The sequence below is a fragment of the Somniosus microcephalus genome, chromosome 3 (assembly GCF_052327205.1).
Source record: "Somniosus microcephalus isolate GS21.2 chromosome 3, FLI_Smic_1.0, whole genome shotgun sequence".
NCBI lineage: Eukaryota > Metazoa > Chordata > Chondrichthyes > Squaliformes > Somniosidae > Somniosus > Somniosus microcephalus.
This window is the reverse complement of record NC_140989.1, coordinates 105,335,206-105,359,726: the sequence shown is the minus strand read 5'-3', so window position 1 is coordinate 105,359,726 and position 24,521 is coordinate 105,335,206. Positions and strand designations below refer to the sequence as shown.

The following is a 24,521-nucleotide window of genomic DNA, read 5'->3' as shown; positions in this document are numbered from 1 at the left end:
GTTGCCAATTTAACTGTTTATCCTACCCTTAAAAAAGGATGATCCTTTGTTCTTCCAAATGCCACCATATTGCCATCACATCACTACATTTTAAAACTGTGGCAGCTTCTGTTAACCTTCGAAGTAATAGACAACTTGAGAGTTATGGCCCAATTCTTGATTGCCAGTGTGGCGTTTGACATGGGCATTCTACTGGTAACATTCATGACTGTTATGTTCTTCTTGAACTCTTCTCTTGAAAACTTCGGTGAATTAATTGTAACGATTACACCATCTTCCACCAAACTATCTAATTTCTTCAAAAGCGGCTGTATCTGTACAGCAGTTGATGACGCCTCCTCTGACACCTCTTTCATCAGCTCAAGGGTTCCTAGTGTTGTTTCTCTTTCTCCATCTGTGTGTGTCTCTCTCTGTCGCTCTCTTGTGGCAGAAATTGCAGGAATTTTTCCTTTTTTCTTGTGAAAAAATTGTAAATTGTTGTAGTTATGTATTGCACTCTTGTTGCTAAATCTGATTTATTTATTTTTTTAAACTTGTTTTACAGTTTATTATTCCCACCTCCTGTCCCAGTTTACAGCCACTCTTTCATTTAAGTTAATTAATTCTTGCTTTATTCTTTTTCCTTCGTCTCGCTTTCTTTTCTCCTTCCTTGCTGCTACTTCCCTCCTCCCCTTTTCTTGTGCTTCACAGTGCTTTTACCCACTAGGTAATTCGTAGAGCCATTGTTTCCCATGGTCTCAGAACAGTGGAATTCTTTGCCTCCCTTCCTCCTATAGTCTACTAATATTCCAAATTGACATTCCCCAATCATGACTTCAGATTTTATCATGTATTTTCGTTTAGTCTTCTCATTCTTGGTGTCTTGCACTGAGCTTTGGCTCTGCTCATAGGTGCCTCAACTTCTGAAAAGCTACTGATGTGTGCTAAAGATGACTCTGGATGACTCTGGAACTCTAAGCTCCAAGTTAGGAGGATATAGTTACATTTATTTTAATTGGAGAAAAGAAAATTGAGATGAGAGTACGTTCTCAAGGTCTTTACACCTGCTGATAAGTATTAATGTAAGCAGATTATTTGAGTACAGAATTGGAAATTAGAGTAATGCTGCTGATTAATGAAGACCTGAGTGAATCGAAGAAGAAATAAAGAACTTAAATTTAAACAACGCCTTTCACAACCTCAGGACATTTCAAAATGCTTCACTACCAATGAAGCATATGTGGTTAAGCACAAGCTTTCAGATTATAAGGATAAGTATACGCATAGATAATGAAATACTCTTCAGAATACAGGTTGTCATCCTGTTGGGAGTATTGGAATGTAGTCACTAAAATACTCCGTCTGCAGCTGTCTCCAACCCAAATCTCACCTGACTTCCCCCCCCGCCCCCCCCCCCCCCCACGTTGCCTCCTGTCCAACATGTCCTCTGACTGAATGATGTGATTAAATCCAAGCAGCACTTTGCCTCACTGCCATTGCTGAGGCTAATTTAACCTTAAGATTTGGAGGATGTGCCGGATGGAAGGCAACAGAATAGAGCAGGTAGAACATCACAGCTGACCGGAATATAACCGGTGAGTCAGGAAGAATGGGACAGTCACTGTCTATTCAATTCATATTAGCAATCCAAAAGTTCATTGAGATGAAAAAGGATTTGTGCAATAATTTATTAATTTAAGCAGGCCATTTATTTGTGATGTATCTCTTTAAGTGGACTCTGCTGTATTGGGGCTGAAAAATGTTAGCTGACAACTTTGCCCCATGTCTGGGAAGTTGAAATGAAGCTCGTGCTTCATGCTTCTGTCCATACATGCAAATTAGTTTATTCTTTCTATATAGAGGTATGAGAATCAAAGTGGCAGCATCTAGTTTAAGATTTTTTTTTGATGTTTTCCTCCTTTCTTAGTATTCAGAAGACATAAAGCATAAAACAACTCTTCTGGAACTGCAAAAGATGTTCACATATCTCATGGTGAGTATTTAACTGGATTATGAGAATTGATACTGATCGCAGCACTGCTTTAAATGTTCTAAATGATTAATTTCTTTTGAAACATCTGCTTGTTTAGGAAAGTGAGCGCAAAGCATATAACCCAAGGCCATTCTGCAAGACCTACACAATGGACAAACAGCCATTGAACACTGGCGAGCAGAAAGATATGACTGAATTTTTCACTGATCTGATAACAAAAATTGAAGAAATGTCTCCTGACCTGGTAAGCTTGAAAGGCATTTTTCATATTTGTTTAACATCAGAAAGCAAAGGCTGTCATTGTCTAAAAGTGACTTGATTTTTTTTTATTAGAAAAACACAGTGAAAAGCTTATTTGGCGGGGTTATAACGAATAATGTCGTATCACTGGTAAGTGTGCTTAATTTTTGAAAAGTCAAAAGTTTGAGCGTCTTTTATTATGAAAGTAAATAGTGTCTATGGTAAATACTAAATTGTAACTAATGCTTTTTTTTTTTTAATTTAGGATTGTGAACATGTTAGCCAGACAGCGGAGGAGTTCTACACAGTTAGATGCCAAGTGGCTGATATGAAAAACATTTATGTGAGTTACGTCTAATTTTGTAAGCTAAAACAACGCAAGTTGTTAATGAAGACTGAATAAAACAAAGATAAATAGTCTGCAAAAGGCCCCTAAAGTGGAAGCACTGCAGGAGAATATAACATGCCAACCATCACCCTTCGTGTCACGTTTGCTTAATATTTTCAGAATAAAATGTACATAATGAGGAATTCTGCTGGAGAGCCCTGTATTATTATTTTGAAAAATTAAACGTAAACATTTATCCATAGATTATTTTTAATCATTGTTACATATCCACAGAATTAATGCCTGCTTTAAAAGTAATTAGTGATGACCCTTTCTGCAATAGAAAAAGGGCCACCTTTTATATTAAAAAAAAAATTGCATTACTTTGTAATCAAAAAATATTTTGCTTCCTCATCACTAAGTAACCTTTATGTGCTAAAAGGGACATTTTGTTATGGAAAGTGGCGCTGATGAATGTGGATTAGTTTGGCATTTTTAAATGTCTTGAAATCAGTACAGCTTGCCAAACTTCCTTTTTTTAATTGTATAGTGCAGTATTCATTTTAGATATATTTTACTGTCTGTTTCTCTTTCTAGGAGTCACTTGATGAAGTTACTATCAAAGATACTCTGGAAGGTGATAACATGTACACTTGTTCTCAATGTGGGAAGAAAGTACGGGCTGAGAAAAGGTTTGATTTTGCAGTAACTACATCTGGATGCTATCACTTAATTTTTCCACAGTGATGGGCTTTACAATATAGTATCTTTTAAATCAGTAAGCATGATGGGAGCTCTTAAACATCCAACAGCATGACTGCTAATAGTTTGGAAATTGTTGATGGTTGAAAACATTATGGAAAACTTTTTATCCATGTATTATGGAATGGTTCCAATGATGCTGCTGTGGAAAGTTTTCCCTCCCTACCACCACAGTACTACATCTGCAACTTTGACATTATCTCTGTGAAATAGAAAAATAAAAGATCGGAAGCGATGTCTTTGTGAGATTTAATCTGTCTTGTATTTTAAATCAAATGAAATATCTCTAAATAATTTGGCATAGGTGTGTGTTACTACTGGACTCAGTTCCATTTTATACTTTAATGACCAGACATGTACCATTTTTCCTCTGACTGCTACTTTTGTTTTTCACAGGGCCTGTTTCAAAAAATTACCTCGAATCTTAAGTTTCAATACCATGCGATACACTTTCAATATGGTTACAATGATGAAAGAAAAAGTCAACACTCACTTCTCTTTTCCTCTGCGTCTTGACATGACTCCATACACTGAAGACTATCTTATGGGCAAAAATGACCGTATAGATGGTACTGTAATGACTTTATCTAGTTTAATTTAAAAATCTTCATTGCAAATAGGAAATAATTTTAACTATTCTTCAGTTTTGCTATGTAATGTAGTTATTCACCTTACCCTGATTTTTTTGACAACTATTTTTGGTACATGTGTTACTGATAGTATCTTTCAAGATGTAAAATGCAGTTTCCTATACAGTTTCAGCATTTCATATTAATTGAGGTTTTGTATATGCTGAAATCAAGTCTTCGATGCAGACTTCAGCAAAATCACTAGATTTATAGCTACACATTCTTGTGGTGGATTACGGCTAAAGAGGTTAATACTGATCCACCTTTAAAGGAAAAAGAAAGCTAGCTGGGGTAAATCTGTGCAAGGTTCTCTCTCTAACCCCCACTAGTACATTTATTTCTTTTTGTTTTAATTATGAAACGTGTTCTTGAACTGTCCAAAAAATGCATATTACTAAATGCCATAACTTGGTAGAAAATAGTAATTTTATTTTTTAGCTTCATAGAGAATTACGGGTTTTTTTACATCGGTTTCCCTTGTCCATTGTTGCGGCGTAATAGGTTAAAAGAATTTCTTGCTTTTGCCCTGGAGTGGTTGCACCAATTTCCATCAGTTTGATGCTACTACATAGAGGACTTTACAGTGTTGGATGGGTCAAGAAAACCGCTATCTTTATAATTAAACAAAAAAATAATAACTCTATAACTGGCAATGCTGTGGTGAAGTGAACTTAGTAACAAAGATGGTTTTAATTATCATTTTAGGTTTGAAAGAGGATGGTGAAGTTAAACAAAGTGAAAGCTTTGAGTATGATTTGATAGGAGTAACTGTACACACAGGAACAGCAGATGGAGGACATTACTACAGTTTTATCAGAGATATTGTGAATCTTCATGGTTACAAAAACAACAAATGGTAAGCAGATCTTTATAGTGCCAATTTTCTTTTAAAGTCACTTGTGTAAGCTAGTTATGAAAACAGCAAAATTCTGTATTTTCATTCACCCATTGATATATTTCTATATTTACGAAAGAAAACAAATGGATAAAGAAATAAAAAAATATCTTGTTCATTATTGACATCATTCTAATTAAAATAAAACATTTTTTGTGTAAAAGCATGTTAAACTAGTCTATTAGTATTTGTTTTAGTAGTGGTAGTTTTACCTTTTACCGCCTTATTTTTTAAGGTATCTATTTAATGACGCTGAGGTAAAACCATTTGATTCTGCCCAACTAGCCTCTGAATGCTTTGGTGGAGAAATGACGGTAAGTTATGGTTGTTTTTTTCTAAACATATCTTAAAGGAGAAGTAAATGCAAGTGGTTGTTGCTCCTCTTCTGGCATTATTCACTTTGCTCTCCATTTAATTACAGTCATTGTTTTTCAGCATATCTTGTTCCTCTGCTCACTTATTTAAGCTACTTGAGTTACAATGACATCTCTTTACAGCTAAGAATTGTAAGTAAGTTCCATGATTGAGAATGTTCTGTTCCTGTGTAAATCCCACACTTAGAACATCCATTTTGCTACTTAAATGGATGTTACCACAACACTGGCCTTTACATAGGAAGTATACACCAATAATTCCTAGTAGGAAAAAGCTGTTACAGCCTGAAAGTGAGCACAGAGCTCACTGTCTAGAAAAAAATAAGTAATTTAGAGCAATTATGTGCTGAAAATAAATAAATTAAACAGGTTGATAATTTTGCAAAAGGGTTTATTTTATTTTCAGTGTACCTTTTTGGATAGAAGAAGACACTAATATTGAAACATGTACATTACCGATTTCTCTGGGTTATTTCCCTTTTTTAAAAAAAAATTTTACATTCTCCTTTTCTCCATAAATTTTGAGGGAGACAGCTTTGTGAAGAGAGCTGGTAATGCCCAGTTTCTCAAAAGGATTCACCTGGCCTTTGCCTGATATCCCATTTTCTATTGGGCAACCACAGGAATGGTGATAGCTTATTGCTGATGAAAGTGGGTTAGGTCAATCAAGAAGATGGCAGTGGAAATTGCCATACACTTGACTTGACCCTCTGGTTTTGGGAACTTTGTTCAGTAATTTTTTTGGCTTCATCACTTGCCAGAACGATTTGGATTGGAGATCTGTTTATTTTCAAAACTGCATTGATGGCTCCATTAGTGTGTGGCATGCTATAAATATCGGAAAGTTCCTGGTCTCCTCTCAGTTAGCGAATTTCAGCTGGGGAGGAGGCCATGGTGCTACAGTTAACATCAGAACCCTGGGGCAAGGAGGGAGGGATAAGCAGCCATGGTTCCTGCTCCTGATTGATATCTAGTGATCTGTACTGGGAAGTGCCTGAGCGAGGACAGGATTAGGATCAATTGTCATGCCCCTCACAATCAACTAGCATGCCAATACTCACCAGCCAGACTCTTGGATAAGTATTGGGGAGTGCCTGATACCCATGGAAATAAGTAGGCAACACCTTCAGGAGAAGAGGGAGGAAAATTGACCAAAAAACATCGGGCCGAATTTTGCGACCCCTATGGGTGTGTACGAGATGTGTACGCGCCCGTAGGGGCTGCGCAATTTCCGGGTTTAAGCATGCGAACCACATGCGCTAAAACACGGACCTTGCGATCAGTCAGGAATTTTCTTGACGGATCCTCCGCATCCCCTGGGAAGGGCCTCTGCTGCTGGAGAGTTGCGCTATTTACCCAGCTTCCCACTGAATGCCCGTGAAATTCTTACGCCTGGTAAAAAGCAGGCGTAAGGCCTGCTTTTACCAGTGTAAGAGATTATTATTTTTTTAAATAGAAAATTTTTGTCACTCATTTATACATTTAAAAACCCTGTCCAATAAGGTAAGTTTATTTTTAGCTCCATTAAAACATTTTTTCCCCCAAAATTAAATTTTTTGTTTGAAGTATTTAATTAAATGGCATTTTAATTAATTTTTAATAATTTTTATTTATTTCATGAGTTCGTGTATTTTTTTTTAAGTGATTCCCCATTCACACTTATGGGGTTTCCATATGTACAGAGCTCCCATAAGTATGAATGGGGATTCCCTTTTATTGTTTGGGCTGGCCCACGTGATCCATGGGGTGTTTGTGAACCGCCTGCGCCCCTGGGATACGTGGGCCTCTGCCCGCGTGTACCCGGAGAGGCCCAGGAACGCAAGTCTCCATACCTCTCAGGCCACCAGGTAAATTCGTAAATTTTTTACAGGTGGAAGGCATCCGCCCGCGGGAAGCCTCCGATCGCAAATTTTGGGCTAATCTGTTTGCCTATATTTTACCGTGAAACTAGATTTCTGTTCTTTTAGTGCCAGGTGAAGTCTCATTTTTGGCATAAAAATGCCCAAATGTTACTCAAAATTTGAATGCCAGATTTGATCCATAACCACTATATTGGATGTTAGAGGTGCAAAATATCTTGGCTATTTCTTGCTGCTCTGGCTGTGCACCTACAATATAATTTTGTCCCTTTTTTGTTCTTGTCATCCTGTCCACACATCCTTTTCTTCCTTGCATCATTCAGTAGAGGCAACCTGTTTATATTGGTAATAGCAACAGAAAATGCTGGAAAAACTCAGCAGGCCAGGCAACATCCGTGGAGAGAGAAATAGAGTCAACGTTTCAGGTCAAAACCCTTCGTCAGGACTGAGCAGTCCTGACGAAGGGTTTCGACCTGAAACGTTGACTCTATTTCTCTCTCCACGGATGTTGCCTGGCCTGCTGAGTTTTTCCAGCATTTTCTGTTGCTATTTTGGATTTCTAGCATCCGCAGTATTTTGCTATCGTACTACTGTTTATATTGGTGCTGTTCTGTAATCAGCAGCTTTGTTATTTGCCCCACTTCCTGACCTCCCTCCAAATGTAAGCACCCATACTTTGCACAGTACCACATTATTTGGCCTAATCAGGCTTGTTTGCCATCTTGTATTTAATGTCCAGGTTAACATGTTTCTGTATAACAATTATTAACAAATATTTGGGTATTTTGCACATGTTACTTGTCAAGGTTGATGTTTACTTCCATGATCTTGAATTCTGCAAAAGTATAATTTTAAGTTTTTATTTTATTTAGACTAAGACCTATGATTCTGTCACAGACAAGTTCATGGATTTTTCCTTTGAAAAGGTAAATTTTTGGGGGAATAATCAGCTATATTTAATATTTATATAAATGTTTAGTTACTTTTTGGAGACGACGCGCATTATCTAGTGGTTGTGTATCTTTTGTAATGCTGTTGAGTAATTTTTGTCTTGCTTGTCTAGGTAAAGTATGAGAGTTGTGGGGAGAGGCCCAAATGGGTGTCAATATATGCAGCTATTTTTGTTCCCCTAATGGGGATGAGTACAACTAATTTGCATATATTCTGTTTTAGTTTGAGAATAGGCATTTCACCCATAACTTAAACTGCAAGTTTTGTCTTGGAACCTATGTTTAGTGCGATGCTCTGAAAATGAGAATATGATTTTAATTGTGCTAATTAGATTTAATTGTTATTATGCTAATGAGACTTTTTAATTTTGTCACTTGTTGATCTCCTTTGGCATTGCGCACGGAGTGAAGACCAAGTGCAGTATTGAGGTCAAGCAAGGTGGAGGAGAAAGATGGAGCACAAGCAGGTGGGAGAAGGATGTGGAGAGAAGGAGGATTGGAGATGAGAACCATGAGGGAAAGGAGTGGGCGGGGCGAAGCAAAGGCTGGGAAATTATCTCGGCGAGGGGGGTCAAGCTCTTTTAGGGAAATGGTTGGGGAATAGGTCAGGAACTCGATTGAGGGTTTTGTTGAATACACGAATAGAGGGTTTGCAACAAGTAACTCCTGAAGGAAAGGAGGCCAGTAATGTTTCAACTGCTAGAAAATAAGAAACCTAGATGCTTTCCTGCAGTGATAAAGGGATAGCTGCCCTGGCTCCCCCAGCAGCGGGGGGATTGTTAGATGCATGAGAGTAGCTTTCTGTTTATCCATTTACCAAGGAGATGTGCAAGAAAGGTGACCAGATCTCAGATTTTCCTTCCCTTCTTGCAGGGATGTGCAGTCTCTGCTTGCTATTACTCATCTGCATTGTTCAGGTTAGGAACTCTAAACGTGGAGATCATGGGTGTGAACTTGCATCTCAACAGTGCAGGCATTGCCTGTGTTAAATACTTTTACTATATTTTGGTATGTTGTAGAAATATTGGATATTATGTAAATTATAGAGGATATCTGTTATTAAAGGTTTGTTTGTGATAAAATGTGTAATCAGGGCAAGCCACTAATGAGGAATAAGTATGAATGGTGTGTAAATTAAAAATTTTTATTCAGTTGAGGATTTCTATTAGTTACAGGGACAGAAAATTCATGATGTGCAGATTTGTATGTGTGGCTGTTCATTGGACTGGCAGCATTTCCATTGTTTCAGTCTATTGTTAAATATACTGGGCTCCGTCAAATGGACTAGTATTGATATGCAAAGTGCATTTTCTCTGGGTAATAATTACAGATCATGAATCAATCTGTATTATTCAAGAACTGGAAAAATTTCAGTTTGTAATTATGAAGTCATGTGCAGGGTGAAGTTTATATTGTCTACAATGCAAAAAATCATTCCACCCCCCCTCCACTACCCCAATATTGTCCAGGCTCTCCTGTTAAGGATTGTTATTTGGGTGAGGTATTGTTACAATTAGCATCTGTGGAATCATTTGCTACCTTAGGAGAGGTTATGAGTAAAATGGGGAGGTGATGCCAATAATTTTATTTAAGGAGAAATGAACTGGCCTGGAAAATAGTCACTTTACTTATTTGTTACCTGAGCTTGTGAAGGAATAAGCCATATAACCTATTCAGAAAATTACACCATTTTATGGAAGAATTCTGGCCTTATTAAAACATGACAAACTGGGTCTGGAAATCTAGAAACCTAACTATCAAAAAATTGTGATAGCATTCTGGCTATTGAGATAAGATAAGTTGTTGACACTGAATCAATAACCTTATTGAAACAGAAGGTTAAAGGCTCCTGACAGTCTGAACCTTTGGGAACAAGACAATAGTTCACCCTGTACAAGGTGTTCTAATTTACACCTCATAAAGAAGCACATAAAAGTAACAAACATCTGCCTTCGTAAAAATGATACCAAGTAAAACGCACCTGCTGTTACACCATTTTTTATGATAAACTTAGAACACCTAGAGGAGCGACATGGTTCTGTAGTGCTACAAGCTGAGGTGACTAAGAATTGCAGGGTCAGCAAAAAAATGACTAGAGCTAATTAGCTTACAGGAAATACCACTGGAAAAGGGTGTAAATATTGAACTCTCAAATGGGATAGTAGACTCGCTTAAAGGGGCAAAGCGATTCTCGGCTTCACAGCCAGCTCTGTAAGTATCCAACTCTCTGTACCTCGGAGATCAAAGGTACTGTATTTGATTTTGGTGGATATCCTGAATAAAACTTTTAAGAAATGTAGTGAAGTTAAGATTTGAGAGTAGGTTCTCTGATAATAGAATTGTAAGCTTTTTTTTTGGAACTGTTAATGTTGTGATTGACTCACCAACTGCAAATTATATGTATGTTCTTTAATAAATCTATATATTTTTAGAATTGTCTCACATAATACTTCTAAATCAAACTCGAGAACTCAATCTCTGCACACTCTTTGGTGAGGAGTTGCAGAATTCTGGGGGAGTTTTCCGGACCCTCATAATATCCGGCATGTTACAGTCTAGCTAAACTTATTAAAAGTGCTATCTGGAGGATGGTAACATTTTCAGATTAACAGAAAATGCTGGAAAAACTCAGCAGGCCAGGCAACATCCGTGGAGAGAAAATAGAGTCAACGTTTCGGGTCAAACCCTTTGTCAAGACATTTTCAGGTTGTTCCTTTCCTTTAGGGAGAGAGAGTCTGGACCTTTAAACCCAATTAAGCGTCTTTAGGATTCGGCTACCTCAAACTTTAGTTGAAAGTGAACGTCTGAGGAATACGCCTGATCCGGGGTAGCCCTAAAGGGGCGAGGACTAGTAATTATCCTTACAAGCTTATTCCTAGAGCAGAGTGGAGCATACTTCCACTTATAGGTAATCCTGCACAACAGGTAAAATTAACTATTAGTTCATCTCCCGTGGCACAGCATACAGTCAGGCAGGGAATTTGGTAATTCTTAACTGCCTCTGATGTTTTCATGCTGCTGTTTTTGTGTTTTCTCTTCTTCGGTTTTTCTCTTTCTTGTCTCTACTGCTTGGCCTTTCTCTCTCTCTCTCTCTCTCTCTCTCTCTCTCTCTCTCTCTCTCTCTCTCTCTCTCTCTCTCTCTCCCCTCTCCCCCTCTCCTCTCTCTCTCTCTCTCTCTCCTCTCTCTCTCTCTCCTCTCTCTCTCTCTCCTCTCTCTCTCTCCCCTCTCTCTCTCTCTCTCTCTCTCATATTCTTCCTTCCTTTCAGATGGTGCAGTGTAGTGGGGAAAGTAACTACCAATGGCTACAGGCTGCATTTGGGGGAGGGGTTATGGGGAAAAATTGCCTTTAACAGCTCTCTTCCCTTTCCCTCCTCTAATCACTAATGCCTCTCCCTTCCCATTGTCCCCAAGCCCTTCACCTTCTGACCACCTCTTCATTCCTACCTCCTCTTTAAACTGCCCACTCAACCCCTGTATCCTTCCCTCCCCCTTGCTTTGCTGTCGTTCACCTCGCCCTTAAACCCTCTATCCACATTTGCACCTCCCACTAGTTCCCCCAAGAGTGGGTGGTGAGAGGCTGAAGGCCCCCATTCCCTCAACCAATTTCCCTTGACCCCTCCTCTTTTTACCCTCAACCAATTTTCCTCAGTGGCTTTGTTTACTTTCAAAGTTCAACCTGCTTAAAAGAGAAATTAAGATGAGGAAAAACTATGCATTTTGCTTTACATGTTTACTTTTTCTCTCTCCCTCTGTCTCTGGTGATAGAAGTTAGAATCTCGGTCTCACTGGTATTACCAAACACAGGTGGATAATTAGTTGACTTCAAAATTCAACCAGTGGCCTTTTTGAATATTGAAGTAGCATTAAGTGAAAGATTTTCTCGCTCTTTCTGTTGGTGTGTCTTTTTTGCCCCCTCTTTCTCTTCCCCCCCGCCCACCTCAGTTTAATATACGGTTTAAAGTTTTTGGACCACAAAACAAAAGCTGCAACAGGTATGTCATCAGAACATTGTCAATCTTATACTCTCTCACAAGCTTAGCTTCAGATTCTTTTAAAATTAAAATGTAATTTTACCTCTAGTAATCTTTTATTGAATTTGTCCCTTTGTTTTTCAAAATTATTTGAAGAAAGGCTACTGGGCAGAAAGTGCTAGAGCTCAAGAAAAATATCCCATCAGTACAGCTGATTGAACAGTACTGATGCACGTCGGGAAATTTTATTTAGGTTAAACCCTTATTTTGGACAATAGAAATTTCAGTTGCTGATGGAAAAAAATGGTATATGGAGAAATTTCAGAAAACATTTTAAATGATTTTGTGGGATCTTGGTGGCAAGATTGTGCAATCACAGGATGATTGTGTGACACCGTTAGCATTACAAATATTCATCATATCACCATCTATAGGATGAACAGGTACTTATGAATTTTCAATGAAATGCGTACCCCATGTACCAAACTTAATATACGATAGTTACATACTTTGCCAAGGGAAGAAATGTCTGAGGTTTTTACCTGCTGATGCAGTATTTTGGTCTTAGACACACAGTGCATACATGCTGTTTTACAAGCGTGTGGAGACAGAGGAAGAAAATGGGAAGGAGTACAGCTTTGATGTTTCACCAGAACTTCTGGAGGTACAGTATTGTGATATTTTTCTGTCCTGGTGACTAGCTTATTGAAAAAAAATGTAAGAATGTTGAAGGAAAAGAATGGAAATAATGTTTGTGGTAGTTATACAAACATACAAAAAGATGATGAAATAGCCATCAGGTCCAACAAGCCAGCCCCATTCTATTAACGGTGCAACCTCACATACCTTTCACCCACCCTCTAGCAATGCTATCCCCTGGTAGAAGCCTCTATGGCCAATTCAGGTAAAATTCTATGAAATTACAACCTCCAAAGATAACCTATCTAATAAAACTGTATCCAATCTCCTTATTTGAAAAAACAAATCATATTCCCTAAAATCCTGTATTTCTTCAAAATAAGTAACTCTGGAGTAGAAAGTCGCCTGTGCCCGTTTTCGGGTCCAAATAGTCAGTGTAGGCAGTGAGCACCCCAACCGGGAGGCCTGAGGCTGGCCTGAAATTGGACCTCAAACCTCATTTGACAAGGTGCCACACAAAAGATTATTGCTTAAGATAAAAAATCACCGGGATTGGGGGTAATATTCTGGCATGGATAGAGGATTGGCTATCTAACAGAAGGCAGAGAGTTGGGATAAATGGTTCATATTCAGACTGGCAATCAGTAACCAGTGGTGTTCCGCAGGGGTCAGTGCTGGGTCCCCAACTCTTTACAATCTATATTAACGATTTGGAGGAGGGGACCGAGTGTAACACATCAAAGTTTGCAGATGATACTAAGATGGGAGGGAAAGTAGTGAGTGAGGAGGACATAAAAAACCTGCAAGGGGACATAGACAGGCTAAGTAAGTGGGCAGAGATTTGGCAGATGGAATACAATACTGGAAAGTGTGAGGTTATGCACTTTGGCAGGAAAAATCGTAGAGCAAGTTATTATCTTAATGGCAAGAAACTTGAAAGTACTGAAGTACAAAGGGATCTGGGGGTCCTGGTGCACGAAACTCAAAAGGTTAGTATGCAGGTGCAGCAAGTGATTAAGAAGGCCAATGGAATGTTGGCTTTCATTGCTAGGGGGATAGAATATAAAAATAGGGAGGTATTGCTTCAGTTGTACAAGGTATTGGTGAGACCGCACCTGGAATACTGCATACAGTTTTGGTGTCCATACTTAAGAACGGACATACTTGCTCTCGAGTCAGTACAAAGAAGGTTCACTCGATTAATCCCGGGGATGAGGGGATGGACATATGAGGAGAGGTTGAGTAGATTGGGACTCTACTCATTGGAGTTCAGAAGAATGAGAGGCGATCTCATTGAAACATATAAGATTATGAAGGGGTTGGATCGGGTGGATGCAGGGAGGATGTTCCAGATGATGGGTGAAACTAGAACTAGGGGGCATAGTCTTAGAATAAGGGGCTGCTCTTTCAAAACTGAGATGAGGAGGAACTACTTCACTGAGGGTGGTAGGTCCATGGAATATGCTGCCCCAAAAAGCTGTCGAAGCTACATCATTACATAAATTTAAAACAGAAATAGACAGTTTCCTAGTAGAAAAGGGAATTAAGGGTTACGGGGAGCGGGCAGGAATTTGGACATGAGTCTAGGTTCGGATAGGTCATGGCCCTGTGGGTAGCGGAGCGGGCCCAGGGGCCGTGTAGCCTGATCCTGCTCCTGTTTTCGTGTGTCTAATGCTGTTAGATTCAGGAGATAGTCCTGTCATAGTGGATTGGCGGTTAGGATCAGATCAGCCATGATCTTATTGAATGGCGGAGCAGGCTCGAGGGGCCAATTGGCCTACTCCTGCTCCTATTTCTTATGTTCTTATGTTCTTATTAGCATCTTTTGTGTGAGCTGTCGGCGCCTATCCCACCTCTATCGGCAGCTCGTGCATTTCATGAGGACGAATGTCTGACCACTTGCCCGGTTACCAGTCATCCAAAGGTGAGTCCCAGTATTGGGGGGGGTTTGGAGCCGGCAACCTGGGTGGAGGATCACGGAGACGACTGTGGAGTCAGAGGAGCACTCCTGCTCCTTCTGGAAGCACCGGAAGGTTTTTGTAAAAATTTGTATTTAAGTTTTAAAAAAAAACTTGCCTTTAGTTGATGGCTGCTAAAGAATCCTCAGTGGGGCAGAAGTCAGACCAGCTGATCACTACTCTATCTGTGAGGGTACCTAAAACAGCTGGTAGGTTCCTTACACATAAATGAAGGGCCTAACACCTGTTTCGGGTGGCCACCAGGGACACCTGAAAAATGGCACGACCCATTTCAGGACGTTGGTCCCCGGAATTGGGCCTCACTGCGTCAGTTTTATACCAGTAAAACAGCCGCAGCGACGTCCAATTTCTAACCCCCAACTTTTGTACCTTTATCCTCACAACTGAAAACTCATATGATTTGGTATTGTCCTGGTTGCCCTTCCTCTGGAGGCTCGATATGCAGAAGCCAAAAGTGGACACTATTGTAAGTGTGGACATACCAGAGACTTGACGCCTAAGTATAGTACTCATAGTCAGTGTCCTAGCAGTACAACCTAAAACGCTATTTGCTTGCCTTGTACAATCTCTCACTGCTGGTACACTTTGAAGAATGATCAACTACTATCCTTGGGTCTCTTTCTTGATTCGTTATGCTTAATTGGGCTTCTGCATTGTATAAATATGCCTGGTGTTTCCCAAACCTACAGTAAATGACATTTATCACACATGAGGCACATTTACCTAACTTAATCTAAATCAGTCTGCAACCTATCAATTTGTCCTGAATTACTAACCAATATGCACATTTTTGTATTATCTATGAAGTTAATGATTCTGTTTAAGCCCTCTTCTAGATCATTAATGAAAATGAGCTTTCTATAACTTTATATTTTGCTAAGGCATCCAATATGGTGCAGACAAATTAGATTACCTTCAAAGTAGTTAAATGTATAAAAGTGTTGAATACATGCAAAAGCAATAAATGCTCTTTTTATTAAAAAAAAAAGGAAAATATAGAGAATAGTTTGTGAACAAATTTCAATTTTACTGCAAAAAAAAGCCTTCACTGCTGCCCCACCCCTAAGATTGTTCTCGGTGATCATTTTTTTTTATTGTAGTGGATCTGGCATGACAACATGCAGTTTCTGCAGGATAAGAACATCTTTGAGCATACCTACTTTGGGTAAGTGCTAATGGATTGAAACCTGATTCTGCATCTGTGTATCATGCCTAGACCATTGTGGAGTTGCAGTGAAAAAAATAATGTATTGATTTCAAAAAATTCTGCATTTTCAGATTTATGTGGCAGTTGTGCAGTAGCATCCCTAGCACATTACCAGATCCTAAAGCGGTATCGCTTATGACTGCGAAGGTGAGTGCTTGTTCCATGGTTGATTTTTACAGATAAAACTTCAGGAGAAATACCTCTTTTATATAAAAAAAAAACGTTTTGTCAGGTCCTACATATGATTGTTGACATTAAATGTTTCTTTGATTGTAGCTGAGCACCTCTTTTGTCCTGGAAACTTTTATCCACTCCAAAGAAAAGGTAAGTGCAAGTTACTAAATATATCATATTGTATTAAATGTACATTAGTAAAATAATGCATAAACAAGGTGAAAGTAATTAGTAAAATGAAATACAGTTAAGAATGAATACTTGTTTTTACTTGTAATACAGGAATCTGTTTACTCGGTGGAACAGTGTATTGCTTTATAAAATTTAATGAAATTGCAGTATGACAAAAATCTAGATATGGCCCTCTGATAGCTTGATGGGTATGTTACTAAGGGCCAGGGTAAATTTCTGTTATGTGCCTAGTTAACCAACATTAGTTAGGGAACCAATGTGGGTGAGCAGTTGCGGGCAGGGGCAAAGCAGCCATGCTTCATGCTCATAAGTGCTACTTTGAAAATTCTTTGTAATGTGCATGAGTCTGGATATTAGATAAGGATATGATTGGGCTTGGTTGCCAAAACTCAGTTCAGATTCATATTTGGAGGACGGCTATCTTTACCCACGGAACCATATCGCATTGTGAGTTGCTCCACTCAGCAGAGGAGAGTGGTGTAGCCATGAAGTTCATGTAAAAGGTGGGCAAGTGTCACCTACAAAAGTACTCCTTACGGTTGGATCTGTCGATACAGGAGGAAAATACATCCCAAAATCTAGTATTGTGATCTTGACCCTTGAAATGTCGGTTCAGGCATCTACTGACCAAACCATTTTTTGAGGGGGTTGGGAATTTGTCTAGAGAATGTATGGAACAACTGATTAACCTTATGACAGATTTTTTTCCCTTCCCTCATTGTGCTTATAGATTTTAGATTATGGATGGCATGCCATAACCTAGTTTTACAATTCTGTTTTTTTTCATAGCCCACCATGTTGCAATGGATTGAACTTTTGACAAAGCAATTTAACAACAGCCAGGCAGCTTGTGAGGTGAGGGACCTATCAGACCCTCTTGGCAACTTTCTTCAACTTTGTTCTATATGTCTACTTTAAAGTTTTAAAGAGAATATGCTTCCTGACACTCTAATTAAACTGACAGATGTGACGTTGCTGGAATTTCACTGTCTTCATTTGTTATATTCCAGAAACTTCAGAATAACCCCTAAGCCACAAAAGGAGGTGGGGGAGCAGCAATTGCTTTGTCCCTTTTTAAAACATTGATGCGTGTCTTGTTGACTCTTCTTGTGGTACATAACTCCACCTTTCAGTTGCTCACTTTAGGATTGTTCTTAAATATCCAGTTCCTTATAGATCAATTCAAAACATTTAGTAGGTTCTTTTATGTTGTCTGAAACATTTGTCTTCATGTTCAGAAAACACTTTAATTGACTCCAGCAGAGAACTGAGTCTCATTTATTTCCTCTTCATCAAATCCACACAGCAGCAAGCAAACTCTTGTTATATAGCACATATACCAAGCAGTACCAAATCATTAAATGTCCTGTGTCTAGTATGCATCTGTAGCTTCATATCTCCCAAAGGTGATGCATCTTAAGTGGTGTGCATTTCTAAGGCAAATAATATGATTGTTCACGTAACCACTGTATGTTAAGCTAACCATGCTTGTTGATTCATTTGAGCTAATCAAAGCAGCTCCATTCACTAGACATATATGAAAAGCAATTAACCGAATTGTTCATTTTTTTCAAAGCTAACATTTATTGATCAAGTTCCACAAAACTGACACATTATTCAAACAATTCTCTACAAGTATTTAAGTGGGCGTGTTGTTTATTCACACATGGGTAAAGTTTATAAAGCATAAATGAATTGAAAATTATACAAGTTGTCAGGAAGAGAACTAAACTTGTCCATAAAATAGGCCATTGAGTCTGTCTCTGCGCGTGTGTGTGTGCGCATGAGCGAGCCATAAAATGTTAAATTAAGTATTTTATGCAGTTTAAGCTATGAAATAACATTTCCAGTTTAATGCTTCTCATGCATACCCTCTTGTATGTCATTGTTTTATATCAGAAGAAAATAAAGCATGGAATGAGAGAGGGCCATTCACCAACCAAGCCCATCTCTTACACAGCACATGCACCTTATCAAGGATTCTATTTAATTGAGTGAATAGATCTGGTCTGAATTTCTTTATGGCTTTTTAGGTTGCTGCATAGGTGGTGCCTTTTAAAGGGTGCATCAATGTAAATTGAATGGCAATGAGTATCTCAAACCTGTGCAGTCCGATTGCCTGCTCGAGCGCCAGATACAGTTCAGGGGCAAGCTGATCTCCCAAAAACTGGTTTGATATCTTCGTATGCTACTATTTAGGTCTTAAAGGGACAGGCTGCACTTTTCCAGAAAGGTCTTTATTTTTGGCCTTTTGAATAAGAAAAGATTTTCAGCCTCAAATTGTTGCAGACTGTTGTAACTCTCTTTCACTCAACTGATTGACACCATGTTTGGTACAGTGGTTCCCTCTTTTTTGCAAGGTGGCTTTTTTGGAGGCAGAGGAAGAGCAACAGCCATAAGCCCCCTTAATGGTTGCTGAACATATTTATCTGGCCCTCTTCAGAGCCACCATCAACTGCTTCACTAACAAAGGGCAGGAATCCTCCTTCAATCTTTCCATACAATTGCTCCATCCTACAATCCATAAAGAGAATCCTTGCAGTCAAATCTGCTCCCTCCTCCTGTCAGCCAGTGGCTCAGTTGGTAGCACCTTGCCCCTGAGTCAGAAGATTGTGGGTTCAAGTCCCACTCCAGAGACTTGAGCACAATAATTTAGGCTGACACTCCAGTGCAGTAAGGAGGGAGTGCTGTATTGTCGGAGGTGCTGTCTTTCGGATAAGATGTTAAACCGAGACCCTGTCTGCCCCCTCGGGTGGACGTAAAAGATCCCATGGCACTATTTTGAAGAAGAGCAGGGGAGTTATCCCTGGTGTCCTGGCCAATATTGATCCCTCAATCAACATAACAAAAGCAGATTATCTGGTCATTATCACATTGCTGTTTGTGGGAGCTTGCTGTGTGCAAATTGGCTGCCGCGTTTCTTACAATACAACAGTGACTGCACGTCAAAAGAAAAAGTACTTCATTGGCTGTAAAGCGCTTTGGGACGTCCGGTGGTCGTGAAAGATGCTATATAAATGCAAGTCTTTCTTTTGTTCTTTCTTTCTTCAAATTTTTAGTGTACACACCCACACTTATTTTCCTTTTTATCTACAATAAAGAGACAGAAATGGAACAATGAGTTCCAACAGTGACGTATCACTATCGTGCTATCCTCTTACCCACTTTTCCCATTGCTGCATATCCAGTGCACCTTCTAAGTGAACTTCCACTGATAGGAGACTTATAGAGGGGCTAAACTGTGTTTCTGGAACATGGTGATGGAATCAGGTAGCCCTCCATTTTCTCGAGCACAGATCCTGGATGGTCCTGCTATAGACCCTGAACTCTCCTCATGTGCAGGGACAACTGGCTCAGCCTTGGACAGTAATGGGTAGTGGGCAGAGGACTGGTGTGGAAGTGCCGCTATCCAGAGACAAAGCATCATATTCCATGACCACATTAGTCTAACCCTCCTTGGAGCCTCCGTGTAACCATGGTGAAGAAATTTCCTTTTTCCGATTTTTTTTTTGTTAGCTGTGTCTGTTTCCACATCTTGGTTTCATTATGGAACTGAAAATATCCTGTTTGGGTATCACTTTGACAATATTGTGATCTAATTTGTTGCTGTGATACTGTTATGCCCTCAAATCTGCTGAAATGCAAGCTGCTGGTGGTGACAAAAAATCTATACCTTAACTACACCTCTTTCCTGACACAAATCCAGCAAGCATACAGACAATTAGTTGCTTTGGGTATGGATATTTAAGTTGAATAATCAACAATACTGTATGCTTGTTATTGATCTGGTATAGTCGCATGGATATATTAATTTCAGTGTTGAGTATGAAATAGTGAGAATTGTAACATGGAACTTTTGTTCAAAAGTTATGGATTTTTTGTGTGTAATTTCAAAATGGTAACTTAGTCTTCTGTCTGTGCAGTGGTTTTTGGACCGAATGGCAGATGATGATTGGTGGCCAATGCAAATCCTCATTAAGTGTCCAAATCAGATTGTGAGACAGGTATGAAGTGCTTTAGTACAGTTGTAGTAATTGTAACTAATCACAGTATTTTTGATCATTAAAGCATATTTTTAGAGACTATTTTCCATGGCCATACTAATGTGTGAATTCGTATCATTGTAGCAAGTTTGTGGTTAATACCTTCAGCAATGAAATTGTTTCAATAAAATTTAAAATGAGATTATAAAACCCTCTCCCTTTGCACCTTACTTTGGGCTCTGCAGATGTTCCAGCGTTTATGCATTCATGTGATTCAGCGACTCCGACCAGTGCACGCACATCTCTACCTACAGCCAGGAATGGAAGATGGGTAATGACAAAATCACTTCTATATCTCTGAATATATTGGGTAAAAAATAGGTTTTGATATCCATCTGAAGCAATACCAATGCGCTCTATCCACGGCCAAATCCGTCTGTTGCTCAAGATTCTGGAGGATAAGCACAATCTCAAACTCCTTTGATGACTGATCACCACCTCTGACCGCCTCCCTCTGTCTACTCCCCCCATTGCATCAACCTCTTCTCTAAGTATGAGAAAATCGTGGATTTCTTCCCCTCAAAAGATCCAAAACTATCTGTCCAACTGCTTCAGCCACCCTCCGCACCCCCACTCCATCCTTCTTTTGTGCGTCTTCAACCTCACATCACTATAGCTTCCACCTCATTCCCTTCCAGTCCACATCCTGTCTTCTCAGACCCATCTCCTGCTCCCTCTTGAATATATGCACTAATGATCGCCAACTCTCGCTCTCCACTACTGTGCTGTCTGACTGCTTGGCTGACATCAATTTGTAGATAGCCAGAATTTTCTCGAACTTAACAAATTGACAAGACCAAAGCCACCATATTTGGCTGCTGTCAAAGTCTGTCCTAACTTCTAATTCCTACTCCCTCCCGAGTTGTTTATTTAAACTTAACTTGACGGTATACATATAAGTACACAAGATATGAATTTAATATTCTGTTGTTCGATCCTGTCCAGTTATAATCCACTAATAATATTTTCATTGGCCCAGCAGCGCGAGAGATCATGATGTTCAATGGAAAATGTGATTATTTGTATTATACTTATATAAGTTTCAATATTGTTCTTAATTATCTGGTAAATAGCAGTCAATATGGATTCAGAAGGGGAAGATCCTGCCTGACCAACCTCCTCGACTTCTGAGAGGAAGTGACAACCCAAGTGGATTGTGGAAAGTTCTATAACATGGTGTACCTTTGACTTTCAAAAGTTTTTTTGACAAAGTTGCGCACAAAAGACTTTGAAATTTATAGCACAAAAGTTTACAGCACAGTGGAAGGCCATTTGGCCCATTGTGTCTATATGGTTCTTTGCTGGAGCAATCCAAAATTAATCCTACTGCGCCACTCTCCCCATAGCCCTGTATCATCTTCCGCCTCGGATATTTATCCAGATTTTGCTTAAAAGGTGGGATGTGTTTTGCCTCCATCACTCCGTGGCAAAGCATTTCTTACTCAGCACCCTCTGTGTAAAGAAATTTCACCTAACTCTCATTGCTCTCTTAATTACAATTTTAAATTGACAGCTCCTCGCCAATGACTTACCAACCTCCGGAAATAGTATTTTCTTCTTCACTCTTATCAAAACACATAATTATCAAAACCTTCTCTGCTCCCATGGAAACAGTCCTATTACAGGAAACTCTCAATTTACCGGCACCCAAACAACCGGAAATCTCGGTTAACCGGCAAAATTCGGGAGTAGGTTCAGTTAAGTTTTTATTCATATTAGTGGCCGTTTCTTGATTCTTGGCTGTGTAATCGGGGGTTCCTGCACTTGTTGCTAAGCAACAGGGACGCTTGGTCTGTGGCCGGGCTTCTTGCAGCTGTTGCTAAGCAACAGGGAAGCCTGGATTTGTTGCTGTGTACGGAGCTCTCGTACCTTTTAACTATAACTCTCTGTAATCCGGACTTTTTGATAAACCGGCACCACGCCGGTCCCGTCGGTGCTGGATAAAAAAGAGTTTCCTGTATCTGGAGTCTCTTATAATTATAGTTTGTCATCCTTGGCATCATCCTGGTGAATCTTCACTGTGTGTTCTCTTCAACTTTAATATTCTTTCTATAATGGGGCACCCAAAGCTGCATACTGTACTCTAACTGTGACCTAATCAATATTTTGAAGAAAATTACGTTACTACTTTACACTTGTACTCTCTGCTCCTATTTATAAAACACAACATTTTGTGGTCTTTTTTATGCCTTATGTACGTGCACTCGCACTTTCGGGGAATTATGTACTTGAACCTCTGTGTCTCTCTCTTATCCACGCTTTTCAGCATCTTTCTATTGAATATATATTGCCGCCTTTGTTTTTCCACCAAATATGTATTACCTCAGACTTAATCCATATTAAATTCTATCTGTCCATTCAGCTAATCTGTCTGTCTTGAAGTCTTTTACAATTTTCCTCAATGTTTGCCAAATCTTTTGTCATAACAGATTTCAAGATTGTATTCCCTGTGCCTAAATTCAAATTATTTATGTAATACCAAGAACAAAAGTAGACGCAATACTGACTTCTGGAGTACAACATTTCCAACCCTTCTCCAGTCCGAGCAACAACTCTCAACCAACTTTCTATCCGATCAGCCAATCGAGGGGTCTGTAGCGCTTGGAAGAAACAATACTGCTCCTCCTGGCCCACAAGCAGTGCTGTAAATGCACATACCTTATGGATCCAGCCCTTCCTGCCTCCTTTTACCTGCTGGATTTCCCAAGCCCCAGGAAACCCAGCCTGCATGGGTTAAAAATTAAAAAAAATCCTGTTAAAATGGAGGAACACAGCCTCCTTAAAAGCTTTTACTTACTGACCGACCTGCCTCCTGAGAAGACCATATCGGGTAGACCGAAACCATTGTGTTTGGTTCACACCACAAACTCGGTTCACACCACAAACTCTGTTCCCTTTCCACTGATTCGATCTCTCTCCCAGCAACTGTCTAAGGCTGACCAAGTCTGTTCGCAACCTTGGTGTCATATTTGATCGAATTGAGCTTCCTACCTCATATCCGTTCCATCACTAAGACCACCCATTCCCACCTTCGTAATATCGCTCGTCTCTGCCCTTACCTCAATTTATCTGCTGCCGAAACCCTCGTCCATGCCTTTTTCACCTCTAGACTTGACTATTCCAACGCACTCCTGGCAGGCCTCCCTAGTTCATAAACTTGAGGTCATCCAAAACTCTCCATCTCATGAGCTAACTCGCACCAAGTCCCGCTCACTGATCTTCCCTGTGCTTGCTAACCTACATTGGCTCCCAGTTAAGCAACGCCTTGACTTTAAAATTCTCATCCTTGTTTGCAAATCCCTCCATGGCCTCACCCCTCCTCATATCTAATTTCCTCCAGCCCTATAATCCCCCTAGACCGTTGCGCTCTGCCTATTCTGACCTTTTTGAACATCTCCGATTTTAAATGCTCCACCATTGGCAGTCATGTCTTCAGCTGCCAAATCCTAAGCTCTGGACTTCCCTCCCTAAATCTCTCCGCCTCTCCACTTCTCTATTTCTCTTTCCTTCTTTACGGCACTCCTTAAAACCTAAGTCTTCGACCAAGCTTTTGGTCATCTGCCCTAACATCTCCTTATATGGCTCGGTGTCAAATTTTGTTTATTTTTGATAACACTCCTGTGAAGCGCCTTGGGATGTTTTATTACGTTAAAGGCGCTATATAAATATATAAGTTGTTGATAGTTGAGATTCAAGGTAGACATTGAAGTGCTGGAGGCAGTACAGAGAACAACCATGAGACTGATCCTTAGTGTCAAAGATCTGAGTTATGAGGAAAGACTTGAGAAACTTAGACTTTTTAGCCCGGAAAGGTATATTAGAGAGTTAAGGAAATGGGAAAAAAAGAAATCCTGAATATTACTTTAAATTGCAAGAGTAGAACAAGGGATCACAGGTTCAAACTATTAAAAGGTAGATTTAGGACTGATGTCAGGACATTCTGCCTCGTACCAAGAGTGATGAATGTGTGGAGTGAATTTCCAGACACAGTAGTGGAGATGAAAACACTGGAACCATTTAAGAAATAATTGGATGCTATAGTGGGAGGGACAGTAAGATCTGCCTGGATGGATGAACTAAGAATGGCCAAATGGTTTTCTTCATCTGTAATGATCATCTGGCTCCTTTTACAAAGAAGCTAATACAGCATTGCCTGCTTTTGATGACAGTCTATTCCATGTTTATACTATTCTGTCCAGGGTAAAATTCAAATTTCTAGACTTGTTTGACATTTGGAAAACATATGCCAGTATCTAGTTCTGTGTTTGGAGTTTGAACAAAATAATTTGTTCCCATCTACACCACT

At 39.5% G+C, this 24,521-nt stretch overlaps 1 protein-coding gene across 5 annotated transcripts in view; it reads left to right on the top strand.

The window, feature by feature from the left end:
- The window catches only part of usp34 (ubiquitin specific peptidase 34), a 277,821-nt gene that overhangs the window by 174,060 nt on the left and 79,240 nt on the right, over positions 1–24,521 (top strand). For all 5 annotated transcript variants that reach the window (XM_085981444.1, XM_085981442.1, XM_085981443.1 and 2 more), the window contains exons 43-58: positions 1,907–1,972; positions 2,070–2,216; positions 2,306–2,362; positions 2,478–2,555; positions 3,138–3,232; positions 3,699–3,871; positions 4,637–4,787; positions 5,062–5,140; positions 7,932–7,985; positions 12,550–12,645; positions 15,700–15,764; positions 15,878–15,953; positions 16,083–16,130; positions 16,962–17,027; positions 20,096–20,176; positions 20,401–20,486. In XM_085981444.1, the coding sequence (XP_085837570.1) occupies positions 1,907–1,972; positions 2,070–2,216; positions 2,306–2,362; positions 2,478–2,555; positions 3,138–3,232; positions 3,699–3,871; positions 4,637–4,787; positions 5,062–5,140; positions 7,932–7,985; positions 12,550–12,645; positions 15,700–15,764; positions 15,878–15,953; positions 16,083–16,130; positions 16,962–17,027; positions 20,096–20,176; positions 20,401–20,486 (1,418 nt within the window). The remainder of the gene's footprint in view (positions 1–1,906; positions 1,973–2,069; positions 2,217–2,305; positions 2,363–2,477; positions 2,556–3,137; positions 3,233–3,698; positions 3,872–4,636; positions 4,788–5,061; positions 5,141–7,931; positions 7,986–12,549; positions 12,646–15,699; positions 15,765–15,877; positions 15,954–16,082; positions 16,131–16,961; positions 17,028–20,095; positions 20,177–20,400; positions 20,487–24,521) is intronic.